General features: G+C 32.3%; 2 protein-coding genes across 5 annotated transcripts; one reads left to right on the top strand and one right to left on the bottom strand.

Moving 5' to 3' along the window:
• Window positions 1-1,701: 1,701 nt before the first annotated feature.
• LOC124839808 (protein CLT2, chloroplastic-like) lies at window positions 1,702-9,024 on the top strand. 2 transcript variants are annotated; one of them, XM_088106932.1, is made up of 10 exons: window positions 1,702-2,069; window positions 2,189-2,334; window positions 3,218-3,255; window positions 4,189-4,304; window positions 5,125-5,224; window positions 5,302-5,337; window positions 5,475-5,525; window positions 7,566-7,677; window positions 8,269-8,394; window positions 8,517-9,024. In XM_088106932.1, the coding sequence occupies exons 1-10, from the start codon at window positions 1,741-1,743 to the stop codon at window positions 8,672-8,674; spliced, it is 1,212 nt and encodes a 403-aa protein (XP_087963058.1). In that variant the 5' UTR covers window positions 1,702-1,740; the 3' UTR covers window positions 8,675-9,024. The 2 variants fall into 2 exon arrangements, with proteins under 2 accessions (XP_087963058.1, XP_087963060.1); XM_088106934.1 differs by having other exon boundaries at window positions 7,566-7,668.
• A 1,589-nt stretch (window positions 9,025-10,613) lies between these two features.
• Window positions 10,614-13,632, bottom strand: LOC148204078 (uncharacterized). 3 transcript variants are annotated; one of them, XM_088106936.1, is made up of 9 exons: window positions 13,492-13,632; window positions 13,291-13,377; window positions 13,086-13,173; window positions 12,674-12,853; window positions 12,393-12,572; window positions 12,105-12,278; window positions 11,737-11,888; window positions 11,478-11,604; window positions 10,614-10,878 (listed from the first exon to the last, which is right to left on the bottom strand). In XM_088106936.1, exons 2-9 carry the CDS (start codon window positions 13,335-13,337, stop codon window positions 10,867-10,869), a joined length of 960 nt encoding a protein of 319 aa, XP_087963062.1. In that variant the 5' UTR covers window positions 13,338-13,377; window positions 13,492-13,632; the 3' UTR covers window positions 10,614-10,866. The 3 variants fall into 3 exon arrangements, with proteins under 3 accessions (XP_087963062.1, XP_087963061.1, XP_087963063.1); XM_088106935.1 differs by having other exon boundaries at window positions 13,291-13,374; window positions 13,492-13,622; XM_088106937.1 differs by having other exon boundaries at window positions 13,291-13,368; window positions 13,492-13,602.
• Between the last annotated feature and the right edge of the window lie 2,641 nt (window positions 13,633-16,273).

Below are 16,273 nucleotides of genomic sequence, written 5' to 3' on the forward strand. Positions count from 1 at the left end.
CTTTTCAAATATCGAAGTTAGATTAAAATGTCATCCTTAAAATTGTGTGCTTTCTTTTATATAAAATTGAAAACGAAAGTATTTGTTTAGTCCTTTATAGTTTTTTCAAGAAAAAGAATTATGATAAATTCAAGTCAGGTATATAAGAAAGTACAGGATAATTTTGTTGATCAGATGATGAAACTCAAGCTAAACATTTTTTGGTTCGTTATTAAATATATCAGAAATCTTCCTGCATTCAGTTTGCTTTCTCTCATATTCTTTATATTTTTTAATGTTTTGTTTTTTCTTGAAAGGCTATTATATTATCTGTTTAGAATAAGTCAAAACTTTGTTTATATCAATCAATACCATTTATTATAAGAGATTATACATTCCTTTTGTCAACATAAATAAATATATTATAAAAGATAATACATACATACGTTTACTAAATTGAATTTTTTTCCAATTAAAAATACCACTTTTATTTTATTTTCGAAAACATACTTATATGTGAAAACTTTGTTAGTTTTTATAATTACTAGTCAAAAATCGCATTTAAGTTTTTTAAAACAAATTGGTAATGTAGTTATTTTTTAATTGCATATGAAAATTAAACTAAAAGAAAACAGTGACGACTAATAGATCGGAAATGCAGGTACTAAGAAATTGTTAAGGACATAGTATATTGTGACCCTTTTTTTTTTAAATATAAACAAGAATAGTTATCTAAAACGAAAATGGTTTTAAGATATTTTTTTAAATAAAAAGACTTTAAGCAGATATTCTACTTATATATTTAATTTTACTAACAATTTATTTCTTTAAATATATATTTTTCGCACATATTACTAAATTAATTTTCAATATATCATCAATTAGTTTAAAATAACCGCGTATCATAGTATAAATTTGATACACAACTTATGTGTTAAAAATATTATTTATTTATAATGGTTTTTAATAATAATACAATATATTTAAATATCTTTTTTTAATAAAATTCAGTTATAGAAAATCGTTATTATATATGTTAACAGTACTAAAACACTAGCTTGCAAAATGAAAATACATAAACGAATACTACAATACCCTCCTTAAATCTTACATTTTAAATTACTATCATTTTCATCTACTAGCATATCTTTATTATAAAGATAGTATCTGGTTCTTAAATTTAAAACTTAAACTTTATAAAACCATCTTATTTAAATATGATATTGATATGCATAAAATTTAAAACTCTGCATCTAAATAAAACCTTAAGATCCAGTAATAAAAAAATGATTTTTTTTCAAATACCAATAATCAACAGAAAATATAATTACGAAGAACTTTATTTAGAGTAAAAATTTATAGTTTTTAAGAGTGATGTAATACATTTGATTCAGCAACAAAAAAGTAAATTAAAATCTCATAATAAAATTCCTCAAATGTATTACTATAAAAGTAAAGATATTGCTATCACTTAAAAATTGAAGATCTTGTGTTTTACTATTAAAAATTTAATATACTATTGTATTTTATCGAATAATAATTTTAACAGCACTATTTTGAAGAAAACTTCACTTTTTATTATTTTTCAGTGAAATTTACATAGATAAAAAGGATAGAGTGAAGTTGTTTTATAAATATTTTCACAAATTTCATCCAACAATAATCCAATAATTACTATAAAAAATATATATACTAGGAGCATTTATTTTACTTAGCAGAAATGACTCAAGTTGGTTGAAAGTAAGAACAACACTGTTTGGCATGGCATTCTATTCAACGTCGTCGTTCCGTTGCAGTTTCGCGCTCTGCAATCCGAAGCTGCAGCCTCTCGTTTCAATGTCACTGTCTTCGAAGCTACCGTTGCACTTTTCCGGCAACGCTCGATTCAACCGCAACCATGTCCACCACCACCCAACCGCACTCAGAATTCGTGCTTCAAACGCAAGTTCATCGGGAAGTGGCACCAACCTCGTCTTATTGAGCTCCACTGTTACCGTTACAACAGCGGTAGCCAATCGCGTGCTTTACAAATTGGCCCTTGTTCCCATGAAAGAATACCCTTTTTTTCTCGCCCAGTTCATAACTTTTGGGTAAACCTCTTTGTCGCTGCTTGTAAATGCATTTGTTTGCTGTTTTAACTCTAGGAGAATCTGTTTCTTTTTGGGGATTTCTTAGTGCGTTGAACAGTTGTAGTTTTTGTGTAACGTAGGTATGTTGTTATATATTTCTCCATCTTGTATATTCGGTACCGGGCTAGAATAGTAACCGATGAGATGATGGCAATTCCGAAATTGCGTTTTGTCGCCATTGGACTTCTGGAAGCTTTGGGATTGGTTGCTGGAATGTCTGCTGGAGGTACTGACTTTGCTTGTGTTTTAGTCTTTAACCGTGTTTTATTTCCATGCCACTAAGATTTTTATACTTTCAATCAAGCAGAGATGATCTTATAATAGTTACTATAAAGCTCAACAAATTTTCTATACTTGACTGTAGATGGCAATGTAAATATTTTTATAATGTCACAGTGTGAATGAAATTAAACTCCTTCTAGTGGTTTTTTAATTGATTAAAAGCTTTTAATGGTGTCTATTGAGTGTTCACTGTCCTTACCGCACTCCTATTTATAAGACCCATTTTTTTTTATAATGTTGAGGGTGTGCGTGTAGAATGACTGCAATTTTAGCCACATTAAAAAAAAAGTTATAAATTAACTTATGTTCTCACATTTCAATGAAGTATTAATTCTTTTCTTCAAATTAATTGGTTTCTATTTCTTATTAAAAATAATATATTTATTGGATAGAGCGAAGCTATTTCAGTAAAATTGTTTAAAAAGGTGATGTAGCTATTGTTGCTCTTAATAGATGTGCAATACCTTAAAGTGCAGCCATTGTGGAACAGAGGGAGTACCATGGTCGCACATCCCATTGGAGTTGTCTGAGTTTTTGACTAAATAAATAATATGTTAGGTTTTATAGTGTTAATAGTCAGTAATAGAGGAGTGTGAAATGAAAAAAGTGACTGGGACGTTTGAAATGTTTCTAGAGGAAGGAACAAAAGCGGAGGTTGCAATTTTTTTGTGATGAGTACTTTGAAAATGAGTTTCCACCTTCTGCCAAGCTACAATGAATTAAAATCAACATCTTTCCATTTTAACTCTGCTCTTAATTTTCTGCCAAACATACCCTTCGTGTTTGTTTTCAATGTTTCTGAAATGAATGTTGATTACCCTCTGCAGCCTTACTTCCTGGACCAGTCATACCCATATTGAATCAGGTATCTGAAATATTTTGAGCAGCCCTTTTCATTGAAGGATGAGAGGGGGTGACAAACAAAAATACATGTTTGTCTTTCTTTTAAATAGTATACATCTGCCGTTTATTTTATGTAGCTGTGGAGTGTACTTTTTTTTCTGATTTGCATTTGGCATACTTTTGGTAAGGTCTTGTTGGAGAAAATCTTCTTTTGTTTTACATGACGCAGATGTCATACTACACAGCAGCAGTTAAGATTTGAGAATTTGATTGAAATGATGTACCATTGATTCAGTGTAGTCAATGGTTTCTGAGAAGCATGATGGTTTTTTGTAATATATTCAGAATAGGGGACCTTATAGCACTGATCAATGATTTAAACCGGTAAATTTATTGGTAATAACAATAAATCATAGAGTTGACTTTTATTAGCTTGTAGCATCATAGAAACTAAGACTTTTGTTTCTCACTACTGACCAAAGGTTTTCTAAAACCAATCACTCTCATTTTTTGTCTTTCAAAAATATTTTGATACAGCCAGCATCTTCCAGTTTACTTTTTCAAGGACAGTCCATTCTTGTTCATGGATTGAGCTGCCCTATCTCTCACTCTGATGGCATCGCACATAAAGCATTTCATTGCCATATTTATAGTATCACGTAGCAGTCACTTCTAAAGTGTAGGGGGCTTATTATTTTTAAACTTATTCAGTATGGTCTGATGGCATGGCTACATTTGTGGTTTGTGCTCTGGGCCTGTCCTTTTATTCCAACTAAGAAGGAAGAGAATGATAATATTGCTGTAAAATGTGTGGTATCTTCTCCCTTTCATCACTGGTGGCTATTTGTGACTTATGCATTGGCTGAGACTTTATTATTACATACGTTATTTTAATGCATCATTATGTGTAATATTGATTTCTCAAAATCCAGTTTATGAATTCTTCTTTTTGCAGACATTTTTGGTTTGGCAGCTAATGTTTTCCAGCCTTCTCTTGAAAAGAAAGTACACAATCAATCAATTGATTGGGTGTTTACTTGTAGCCTCCGGTGTCATAGTGGCTATTACAAGGTAATTTGACTTTATAATACAGAGAAATTCAATATTCCCTATCTGTACTCTCCAATATTCAGTTTCTCATGCCGAGGTCACTAATCAGGTCAGATTCCCATGTGAATCAAGTATTCCCAAAAGTGTGCAGTGATGAACTTTGATAAAAGATATTGACTTGAAAATATCAGACTAAACTTCTAATCTCCCTTTCCAGTTGAAAAAAAAATGAGGGACCTGTCATTGTATTCCCTTAGATATATGTGTAACATCAATTTGGGCCTCTAAAGGACCGATTGGTGTCCCATTTTTTGTTGAGCTGAAATAGTTTACTTTTTAAATAATAGACTAGTTACTTGTGATCAGTTTATAATTGTTATAAACAGAAAGAATTTTACTATGTACATTATCTCCTTTGGTGTAAAATATTGTAAGTTTATTGTCCCTTTTTTGGTCTGAAGGGGTAAATAATTGTGGGAAAGTTACCAAATTTCTTGGCAAAATATTTCCATTTTAGGAATGGTTAACCACTCATTGAATTGATTAACCACCAAAACAATTTCTTTAAATTTGAAATATTTATATCAAAGCTTCATTTGTTCTAACCTTCTGAGTAATATTGTTCCATGTAAAACTTTAAGCATGCTTTCATTAAAACGTTAAGCAGCCTAGGTCAGTAGCTGCTTGTAATAGTCTGTAGAAGCTCAAAAGCTGTGATGTTTGTCATACATTTTTTGTTGTTCTTGTTGGGGTAAAATTCTCATGCTAGTTGATAGGAAATTCCTTTTTTCACTTCAAATGGAATGGCTCCCATCTAATAATTTGTTTCCCATCACTGCAGTGGCTCAAATGCTGGTCAAATGCTCTCTGATATTCAGTTCTTTTGGCCAGCATTGATGATAATTTCATGTGCTTTTCAAGCTTTGGCTTCTGTAATCAAGGTTAGTCAATAACAGCTGTTGACTTTTAGTTAATCGTTCTTGGGGAACATTATAATCAATGTTTTCTTGTATGTCAGGAGTATATTTTCATTGACTCAGCTACTCGATTAAAGGTATGCTTTCCTTTACCTTTTTTTTGGGTGGGGGTTGGGGAAGGTGGTATATAAGGATATAAGGTCACGGGACTACATATTCCATTAACATTTTATTCATGGGCATGATTTGGTGTCCCTTACATGTTCACATGCAGCACAAGTCACTGGACATATTTGTGGTCAATTCGTTTGGATCTGGCTTTCAGGTACATCTTGCAACATAAATTGCAATGAACTAAGTGTACCTTTCAAATTCTGCAAATGGCGTTTATTTCCAGTATTTTGTTAGCTTTTTCTTTCTTTATCACTGATTTCTTATTAGTTGCTTTGCTTCCTCTTTTAATTGAATAATGACTGTGAAACAACTTACATGAGTTCAAATTATTTGCTTGCTTTCTATCTTTTTATATGATTTCAAAATGTATTGCTCTTTTTTGTCCCCAACAAACGGCAAACACTAACTGTTAGAATACTTGGATTGTTGTAGTCTTATGAATCTTATTATATTAGAGTATTGTAAGCTATTTGTGTACTAGTTGTAGTACATGTGAACTTGCCCTAAAATGTTAGTATCTGGTTATATTTTATATAATAAATCTCAGGAATTTTCAGGGCCATGTTTGTTAAATATTCTTTTTCCTTCATCCAAAACAAAACATATAATGGTAAAAGAACATGAAGGAAACATTAGCTAATATTTGTCTTATAGGTAAGAGTTATATTGCTAATTCTAGAGATTTGAATTCACTATCCCAAAAACATTTCTTATAGGTAAGAGTTATATTGCTAATTCTAGAGATTTGAATTCACTATCCCAAAAACATTGAATATCTTTCTTACAAAAGATATATACAATAATCCCAAAGTTCCATTCTTCAGTTCCCAATACTAACAATGCACCATGAATTACATTAAAGCATGAGTTGCTGCCATTTGCTTCTGTCCACGATGAAATAGACATGAACGACTAAGTATTCTTATTCATTTATTTTAAAGTTCTGGACTCTGCTTGACCTGCCTTTTCTTTTCATCTATTTTCTGTGCATTAGTCATATACATTTTGACTGAGGGTTTATGTGGATTGTATTAAATCAGAAGAAAAGTCATTTGATTCTATCCAAAGTTTGTTTGTTTTAGTTAAAGTGGTTTGCATCGGATCAAGCTTTTGGTATTATTAGGAGGCCGTAAATAAATCCGCAGAATACCCAATAGATTTTGTAAAAGTAATTCAAAGTGTTCGTCACATTCGTCATAATATATAAACTTTAGTTTCAGATTATAAAACATTAGTCAAATCAATATTAAAATTTCTAAATACGGTAATTTAAGAATTAAATAAATAAACGTATATAGATGCACAAGTTAAGTTTTTTGGTTTGGATAAGATGAAATTTTAAAATTTGAACAGAATACCGATCCAATCCAAATGAAAAAGCTCATTTTCTTTTTATTTAATTCATTTTACTGTCTGTATTCAGTTGGATTGGTATATGAACATCTCTGACCTTAATCAAAATAGAGACTATCTAAAAACCGAAGGAAAAGTTGGCTTTCTTTCTTTTAGTTCATTTTTTACTGTATGTATTGGATTGGTTTATATGATGCACACCTCTAACTTCGATAAAAATGAAAAAAAAAAAAAAAACATACAGGGACGATAAAAATGAAAAAAAAAATCAATAAATAAATAAAAACAGACTTTATATCCAATTCAATGGAAAAGTTGGTTTTCTATTTTAGTTCAATTTTTTCTGTCTGAATTCATTTGGATTAGTTTGTGCACATCTCTAATTTTTATCAAAATGGAGATGTGATACTCTGTCAGCTTTCGATACTTGGCAGTGTGTTTTTCTTCTTCTGAAGTTTTCATAAGCAGCCCTACTTCATTTTAGGGTGGAAGAGCTAATTTGAAACTTATTTGGGTATAACTTATATAAGCATATAGGTGTTTTGGAGAATTTATGAGATGATAGGTTCATAAGCTGTTTTTCAATTTATGACAACAAACTTCTAGAATAGCTCCTGAAAACTGATTATTCCTATTTCTTCTTCAATTGTAAGTACAACTTACACCTAAATGTTTACGTAATAAATACTTATTTATTAGGTCCTTACTTAAGTTGTTTATTGGCAAGGCAATTTTCCTAATGGTTATTGGCGCAAGTTCCAGATAGTCTCTTGTTTATGTTTATTAATTGATTAATTATTGAAACGTACATTTATGGTTTACGTGATATTTGTTGTAGGCTCTTTTCGTATTTCTGTCTCTGCCTTTACTTTCAAAATTGAAAGGCATACCATTTGCTGAACTTCCTTCCTATTTTAAAAGCGGTGCCGGTTGTTTTCTAGGTAAACCAGGTAAGATCTAATAAATTGGTAGCAATGCAATTATACATATATATCCTCACGTGGTTTTCTAGTACTTGTCTGCGTTTCTTATTACACCTTCTGTTGTTAAAACACTATCAAGATTAGTTACTATGTATGTATGATTACTTTCCTGGGTTTATGACCTTGAATTTTCAAAATTGCATTAATAAATAAAATAACAAGGGCAGGTTTTAATTAATGGTATGGAATTTGAAGTGGGTCTATATGTCATTGGGTTTTCTTATCTCGATGGGTAGATCTTGTGGCTATCACAAGGTTCATGTCATATTCGATACCTTACCTTTTATGTACTAGGATTATAGATACTTTTAGTCCTTCAGGTAAAAGGCCGAATAGTATATAAGCAATGATTTAACCCCGTCTATAACTAGATTACTTGGAGTTTAGTTATTTCTAACATTTTTATATAAAACAATTAAAACTCATAATTGTAAGAAATCAATAAATTTATATATAGTTTTTGTCTTGTACCCTTTAGATGATTTTGAACCTTGGTTTAACTTTCTTTTGTGTTTAAGTTTTAATATAATGTGTATTCCTCTTCAATTTCTGGCTTAGGTTGTGATGGCGCTCCCCTACTTCCACTGCTTTACATAATTACCAATTTGGCATTCAACATATCCCTCCTTAATGCAGTAAAAACTTCTTCTGCAGTTGTATCTTCTCTTCTAGTAATGTTGTCAGGTACTCGTTATCATTGCATCTCACTCTTCTTTGTTGCATTCTAAACTATGAATTGTAAGGTCTTTTGTACCTCAGGTTTTCTTAATAGTTTTTTAGCTTACGTGTGCTTATGATTTTTGCAGTGCCCATATCTGTTTATATTCTTTCTCTACCATTACCATATCTTCCCGAGGGAACAAGCTTGAGCCCATTTTTTTTGCTTGGCTGTGGAATTCTTCTGTGTGGTCTCTTACTGTACAACACATCTCGACCTGTGAGGAACAGCTCTGAAGTGGACTGAAACCGTCCCAGTTCTGAGGATGAACTATCGGCTGGGCACCCTGCCCAAAAGAATATCAGCAGCCTCGAGGTACTACTGTTCACGGTGAAATACATTTTCTCCAACGTGCTCGAATTATACATACTCACTATCCTTGCGATTATTCTTTTGAGCCGAAAATTTGTTCGGTTTCCACTTTTGAGTGTCACTTAGTTGCTTTATGATGGCTGACTTCCTCGTTCTTCCACTGGATTATTGTAACTTAAGATTATGCATATATCTCTGATCACTTGTTCTGGTATATTTTCATGTACATTAATACATAACAGAAAAATGCAGTTGACAGAAATGCAAGGTGCGAACATTTTTAAGTGATCTTTTTTAAATTCGCTTTTTAACACAATATTTAGAGTTGAGGCATGTTTATATAAATTTCAATACAAGCTCCTTCTTGGAGACAAATATAAAAGGGAAAATTGGAATTAGATTTTTTTACAAATTAAATTAGCTTATGTGGTAAGCTAAGTTATAAATTTTATAACTTTTTCCATATATTGTATCTAATTCTTTTACTTGTAACTTGTGTATAAGTTAATCTTAGTTGAAGAGAAATTAAATTTATTTATTTATTTCCTATTTTTCCATTAAGAAATGTGTAGAAAAATTTGTCCGAACAGGTATTTCAATGAAAAGCCACCCAGTTAATAATTATATATGACTTCCAAGCTAAAGTTTTGTTAGCTGCCATGTTATACAATGCAATACTTTAGGTCCAGATAGAATATGATAGGATAATAATCACCTTATCCAATTTATTGTCTTGTTATTTATCTTGCATGGTAGGTTGTCATTTCATGTATAATCTTAACTATCAGTATTACCATGATTCCTCTGTCACTATATCATGACCACAAGCAATAACCATCAAATCTATCAACATTACTACACTCACTCTCACCCTTTTTTTCTCATTGTCACCATAATTATTCTTATCCTCATCATTATCCTTAGGATTATCATCACTATTCTCATTATTATTAGTATTAGTTTCTCATTATATTAGTTTCTCATAAGGAGAATTTTCAATTGAGTCCGATTTATTATGTGATCAAATTTTCTATATATTTTTAAATTGAATGTTATTTAAGTTTTGGTTAATTAGATAATGTAGTTGTTATATTGTTTCACTATTTTGTTTATTTATGTCTACCTGTTAAGAAATGTTAGTTATTATAATTAATTAAAAATAATATTAGTTACTTTTATATTTTCATTAAAACATGTTAAATAATGAAGTTGTAATTTTCTCTAATGATTTTCATAACCTACAAAAATCATCGTTACTATGATTATTGATGTAAGTAATAACAACGGGTTTTCATCATCCAGTATGTTCTAAATTAGAGTTTTAATAAAAATCATTTATAATTTTACCTTAATCATAATATCATATTATATTAACTTCAAAATTTCACATTTATTAATACATTAACACAAATAACCAAACAAATGACAATACTAAATAACAATCAAGTCACCTAATTCAAAAATATAAAATTTTAAATATTTAACAATTTTATTTATGAAAACAATTAAAAAAAACTTTTAACTTAATTAAACTTTATATTTATCATTATAACCACCATTATTATTGCCTCCAATCTTGCAACATATTTGTGTTTTAATTATGATATACATCAAATATTAAATGTTTATCAAAATCTTATTATATGGTGTTATCTTCTCATGACTATCAAACTAACTCTTCTATTTGATTATCATCTAGCACAATACGAGAGACTATTGGGTCATGTACAAAAGAACCAACCAATGGCCTAGACCCGTGAAATAACAAATTAAAAAATATATTCAGTTTAATATCTATGCATTTTTCCACTCGGACATAAAGGTAAAACCAAAAAAGACGTGCATCACATAATTGGATGTGCAATGGTAATAATAAACCAAAAAACACTATTTCATCGCTTCCAAAATCTCCAATCCACGTTCCCCATTGGGCATCAGCTAATTAGGATGGCAATAAAGTACAAAAATAAACCTACAAACATAAATCTACAAACATGAAGGAATTCCCCAATACCCAACACTAGCTTTTACATTTCCTTTGCATTCAACCTAATATTACTTCCTCCAACAGCATGCGGTGGTCAGTCTCCCATAACCCTTTAGGTCAAAATCCTAAATCTCCTCCTTCAGTGTTTCCTCTGCAAAGAAGCCAAAATTGTTAGTTCTCTGTAACAGTACAATGCAATCACGTCGGTTGATAATGCATACACTAAAAAGTCCTTTTTCAAATTAAAAGCCAAGCATAAGGGAAGGGAAAGTGTGTATCTGTTGATGGATAAAACTCAAATTTTCAAATACATACAAAATTTGTGTTGGTGGTGAGCAAATTCCCTCAAGGGGCATTTTTAACTTTATTTCGTATTGTGCGGGTATCATAGTATCACTTTTATTACTGTGTTCAGCACACAGCTCAGAACTATCAGTAAACAACTGTACATATAGTATAACTCTCCATGACCAAAAATTGGTTCGAAAATTACAAAACTAGTCAGACAAATAACCAACTCTACACGCTTATTCCAGAGGAATAAGACATTAGTTTATTTAAATAATTTTTTATTACACACAGTGGATATTAGAGCAATCATCAAATAATTTGGTTGATCATATGCAATGCAGATGCAACAATACATAAACCACATCCACATAATTCGACTTAAACAAAATTTCGTATATGAAGTTCAAAAAAGTAGTCTACAATTTTCACATAATAATTTCAAAGAATAAAATGTCATACCTTTCGCTTGTGTACTCGGCTCTTTCTGCTGCTACCTTTACCAGATCCCATTACTTGCTCTTCAGTTCTATCTTCAAAGGGTAATGTTTTGATTTCATCATAGAAACTTTCTGTTAGACCTTGCAACCTGAAATAGAAAAAGCACAAAAGCTAAGAGAGAAAAAAATGTATTTAAACAAAAATACTATCACACATTTAATTCTTTTTACTTGTTAGGAATGGAGAAACAAAAGGAAAACATTCCAAACACTTCCCATACCCATTTCTTGATTTCTTCAAGTATTTTTCTCGCTTCCTCTCCTGTTTCGTAAGAGGAACACGAGTGAACATCTCCTCCTCTTGCTGAGCACGTTTCTCCATCTTGGAGACAAATCTATCAACTTCTTTGCTAGCTCCCTCAAAATCCCTCACCTGAGTAGAGTAGTGAGCAGCCAAAACAAACCATTACGTAAAATCATTAAATGCAAGTTCGGATAATAGTTCAAAAAATATTCTTAGGAGTTAAAAGTACTTTCGAGAAGGATGCTCTCTTTGTACATTTGAGTCTGAAAATACTTTTGAAAGGAGTTTAACTGAAACCCAAGCATACTATAAGTCATAATGATTCAGCACTAAAAATAACTTTACCTCTTCAGGTCTTTCCTCCATATCATTCATCAATGTCCTGATATAATCACTCTGCTTAGCTTGTTTAAGAATTTCTTTTTCTCTTCGCAAGGCATTTCTTTCATGCTTAGAAGGTTTTTCTAGATCCATAGAAGTAGGGGCAAACTTTACAGGTTGATATGTATCATGTCCATCCTACATCAGATAATAAAAGTTAGATAGACCAGGAAAATACCCTTTTCAAGATATTACCACCCTGCGTATACCAAATTTTACACCATTTATAATATCACATATACACTGACTGACCTGCAAGGTTAAGTCTACTTTGCTAACTAGCATGTCAGGATTGGGACGATACTTTGATGCATCCTCACTCTTATTGGACGCATCTGGCTCCGTACTTTGAATATCACTTTTGGCTGCATTTTCACCAGCCTGCACTAGTTTCTGGATTTGGTATTGTTGTTTTTTGTCAATTGGCCGAATCTGCAATGGAAACCAGGAAGTCAAATGTTTAACACATAATACAATGTAAATATACACATGGAAGCCCTTTAAGATCAACACACAGAAGGATAAAACTATACCTTTTCCAAAAACAATCTTATCTCTACAACACTTCGAACAACAGGGTGATCTTCTATTGATAACCCTTTAGCCTTCCGCAATAAATAATAAACAAGGGATTGACAATAATTCAAAAGCAGCAAATTCTTAGCCTCAAGGTAGCTAAATCCATCTGCTGTAGGATACTGACCTTCTTTCACCTGGTATAAGAAGCATCGAGAGACACAATAATAATAATCATATCATTCATTGATATCAGGGTATATTTAGCTATAACAGAAAACTTAATAGAATCCCCAAAAAGGCCCAAATTGCGAAACTTCATGTCCAAACAACAGAAAAACTTCTTTTAAATCTTAATATTATGAATTTGAAATGACGTTAACGGAGTCCTTAAAAAAAATTGCTTGAATTGAAAAAAGGACCACTCACTTTGGCAGTTAGAGATTGAACTTTAAGCCTCACAGTATCGAGCCCTTCCTTCATCTCTTTCAACAACGCCGCAAGTTTAGGCGATTCTCTGCGAAAAACGACAAGATTTTTAAAAGATAAAGGTTATTTCTTGCGTATCAGAAAATTTGAAGCAAACATAAATTGATGCACTTTCAAGGAAGAGGAACAATTCAAAAAAACCTACTCTTCCTTGATAACGTCCTCGTCTAAATGCTTCGCACTGTTTTCCATGACTTGAGATGATTTTCTATAATCTCCAATCCTGAACCTTCTTTTTGTAGGAATGTGAGTGATTAAAATTTGATAGAAACAGAAATTAAATTATTGATGAAGAAAGGTTAAGGGGAAAAAATGAACAGAGAGGGAGAGAGAAAGATTCAACGACCAAAGACAGAGAGAAGGTGACGGCTTCTTGGCGGTGGATGGTATTGAGAGTGAGATCCTGCGGCGGAGGAAGGGATTTGCGAAACTGAGAACGGGGCAAGATGGATGCCCAAAGAAACCTTTTTTCTTAAAAGAACAATATTTTACTATTTGCACCCTTGCTGTATTTAGTAATACTTTCGCTTTACTTTATTTTTTCAAATAAATTATAAAATATATAGCTAACGAAAATATATTTGGTTTAATAAATCAGTTCAAATAGTCCATGAATAGAATAAATCAAGTTTAAAAATACAGTAACTAAGTTGAAGTGAATCAATTCCTATCAAATCTCTTTAAAAGTGATAATTATAATTTTTTAAATTGCAAAATTAATATTATTTTATCAACAGCATATACATACCAATGCTTATATCTCAACTTGCTTTGTGTACAAAGTGAAATTAAATTTATTTATCTAAGATGACAATGAATGGGGTTGGATTGCACAGGAACCATATCTATACACTGTTCGATTTATAATAAAAACTTTCATTTGATGTTCATCGGATATTTATTTAAAAATATTTGAGTTTTAAAACTCACGTGTGTATATATATATATATATATATATATATATATATATATATATATATATATATATATATATATATATATATATATATATATGTGATACTTACGAATATTTAAAAAATTTATTTTATAAAAATTTAAAATAAAATATATAAAAAATTATAAAAAATAAAATATAATATAAATTAGATAAAATAAATTTTTAATTTTAATTTCAATTAAATTCAACTTAATAAAATATAAATTAATTTAAATTTTAATTCAATTTATCTTAATATAATATAAATTAAATTGAGGTTAATACCTCTTTTGATCCTCGAAAGAGGGGAATGTTTAGAATTGTCCTACCTTTTTTTAAATGTTCAAAACGCTCACAAATTTTGAAATAACTGGTCAACTTAATCCTTTTTGGTTACGACGTCAAATTTTTAACGGTACAACTGCCACCCTAGACAAAAGTTAATGACGTGTACAGTTTCTCTGACTGCGTGGCAACCCTAGCTTCCTTGTGCCGCCAGCACCATTGGCAACCGTAGGCCGCCGTCAGCTACCCTGTCATCTTGCCGCAACCTCGCCTCATGTTTCAGGCTCCCTAAAGTCGTGATTTAGAAACCATGGTTGCGCGATCAGGATTACAATTTGGATATGGAATCTCTGTCTGGATTTCTTTTCTTGCAAGTGCTCGCGGTTTGCGAAGGTGGAGAAATCATGGTGTACAGGTTGCGATCTGGAGGTGCGGCGTGATGGTTCTACCGTGCGAAGAAGATGATGAACATTGGCCATGGTGGGTTTTTATCGCAGTGGGAGATGACGCGATTTAGGTCTGGTGGAGGCGTTGATGGCTAGCTCAAGGTTGGGTGAAACTCATGAGGAGATGAATTGAAGAGCTGTGGCGGTGATTTAGGTTTTGAAAGTTTTTTGGAATTGGGGATTTCTCCGTTTGGGTTTCTACAGGTGTGTGCGAGAGAGTGCTCTTACAATGGTCATGGTGGATGGCGGTCCTTGCAACTCTACGGCGACCTGAAAAGTGTCTCATGGTGGAGATGGAAGTCGAGGAAGATGCTAAAGATGATGAGAGAGGACTCACGACTTTGGCGTTCGCGTTCTGTATTGGTGCGGTGGTGGCTACCGACGGCGACGCTGGTGTTGGGTGATGTCGAGGTTGCAGCAAGACGGCAGGGTGGCTGACGGCGGCCTATGGTCGCCCATGGTGCTGGCGGCACAAGGAAGATAGGGTTTGGGAATTAGGGTTGCCACGCAGTCAGATAAACTGGACACGTCATTAACTTTTGTCCAGGGTGGCAGCTGTATCATTAGAAATTTAACGGCGTAACCAAAAAGGATTAATTTGACCAATTTTTTTTAAAAGTTGGGACCGTATTGAACATTTTAAAAAAGGTAGGATGATTATGAACATTCCCCCTCTTTCGAGGGACCAAAAGAGGTATTAAGCCTTAAATTTACTTTAATCTTTTGCAAGTACAGATAATATGATAGTGGGTATTAAAATATTCGTTATGTGCAGCTAATAAATAATCGTGGGAACCAATTATCCATCGCAGATATCGACGAACACAAATATTTTTGTCATCCTTCCTATGTCACTTTCCTCATTGTTAGAGGACCCATCGACGTTGAGGGACCACCATGCGAGTTGTTCCCTTTAGATGGGAGCTTAGTGAGGAAATATGGGAGGAATTATGATTTCATTGGTCCTTAATTTTGGTAGGTTAGTCCAAACTCGAAAAGTTATACCAACTAACATGTGTCCTACAAGCTTGGGCTTTTATAGGATATGCTAGGTAGGATAGTCTTTACAGACACAAATGTTGAAGCTAAGTGGTGGTGTAGTCGTCGGGCTGAAGAGGTTATAGTTAAGACAGACTCTTCTATAGTAAGGTATCACTCTTTTTCAAGTTGAAGGGTCTGACTTGTGAAATATATCGAATAGTGTCCTTGCCTTCCTCCATGACGAGGATTAAGTGAATCGTTGAGTGAGATATCCTTAGGTACAAAGCCAATGCTAAGGATAGGGAGTTCTCCAACCTCCTACTTTAACAACTCTCATGGTTTCATATTCCTCGGTCTAAGTGTAGTTCTAAACTCCTTTCAATATCCTAAAGAGGGGTTTTGCTTTTATGCTAGGCATGGTAAAAAGCAAGCTAGAAAGACCAGTATACCGTTCAAACTTTGGACCTCTTTTAGGTTGG

The sequence above is a fragment of the Vigna umbellata genome, chromosome 2 (genome assembly GCF_029865625.1).
Source record: "Vigna umbellata cultivar VRB3 chromosome 2, Vumbellata_1.0, whole genome shotgun sequence".
NCBI classification, from domain to species: domain Eukaryota; kingdom Viridiplantae; phylum Streptophyta; class Magnoliopsida; order Fabales; family Fabaceae; genus Vigna; species Vigna umbellata.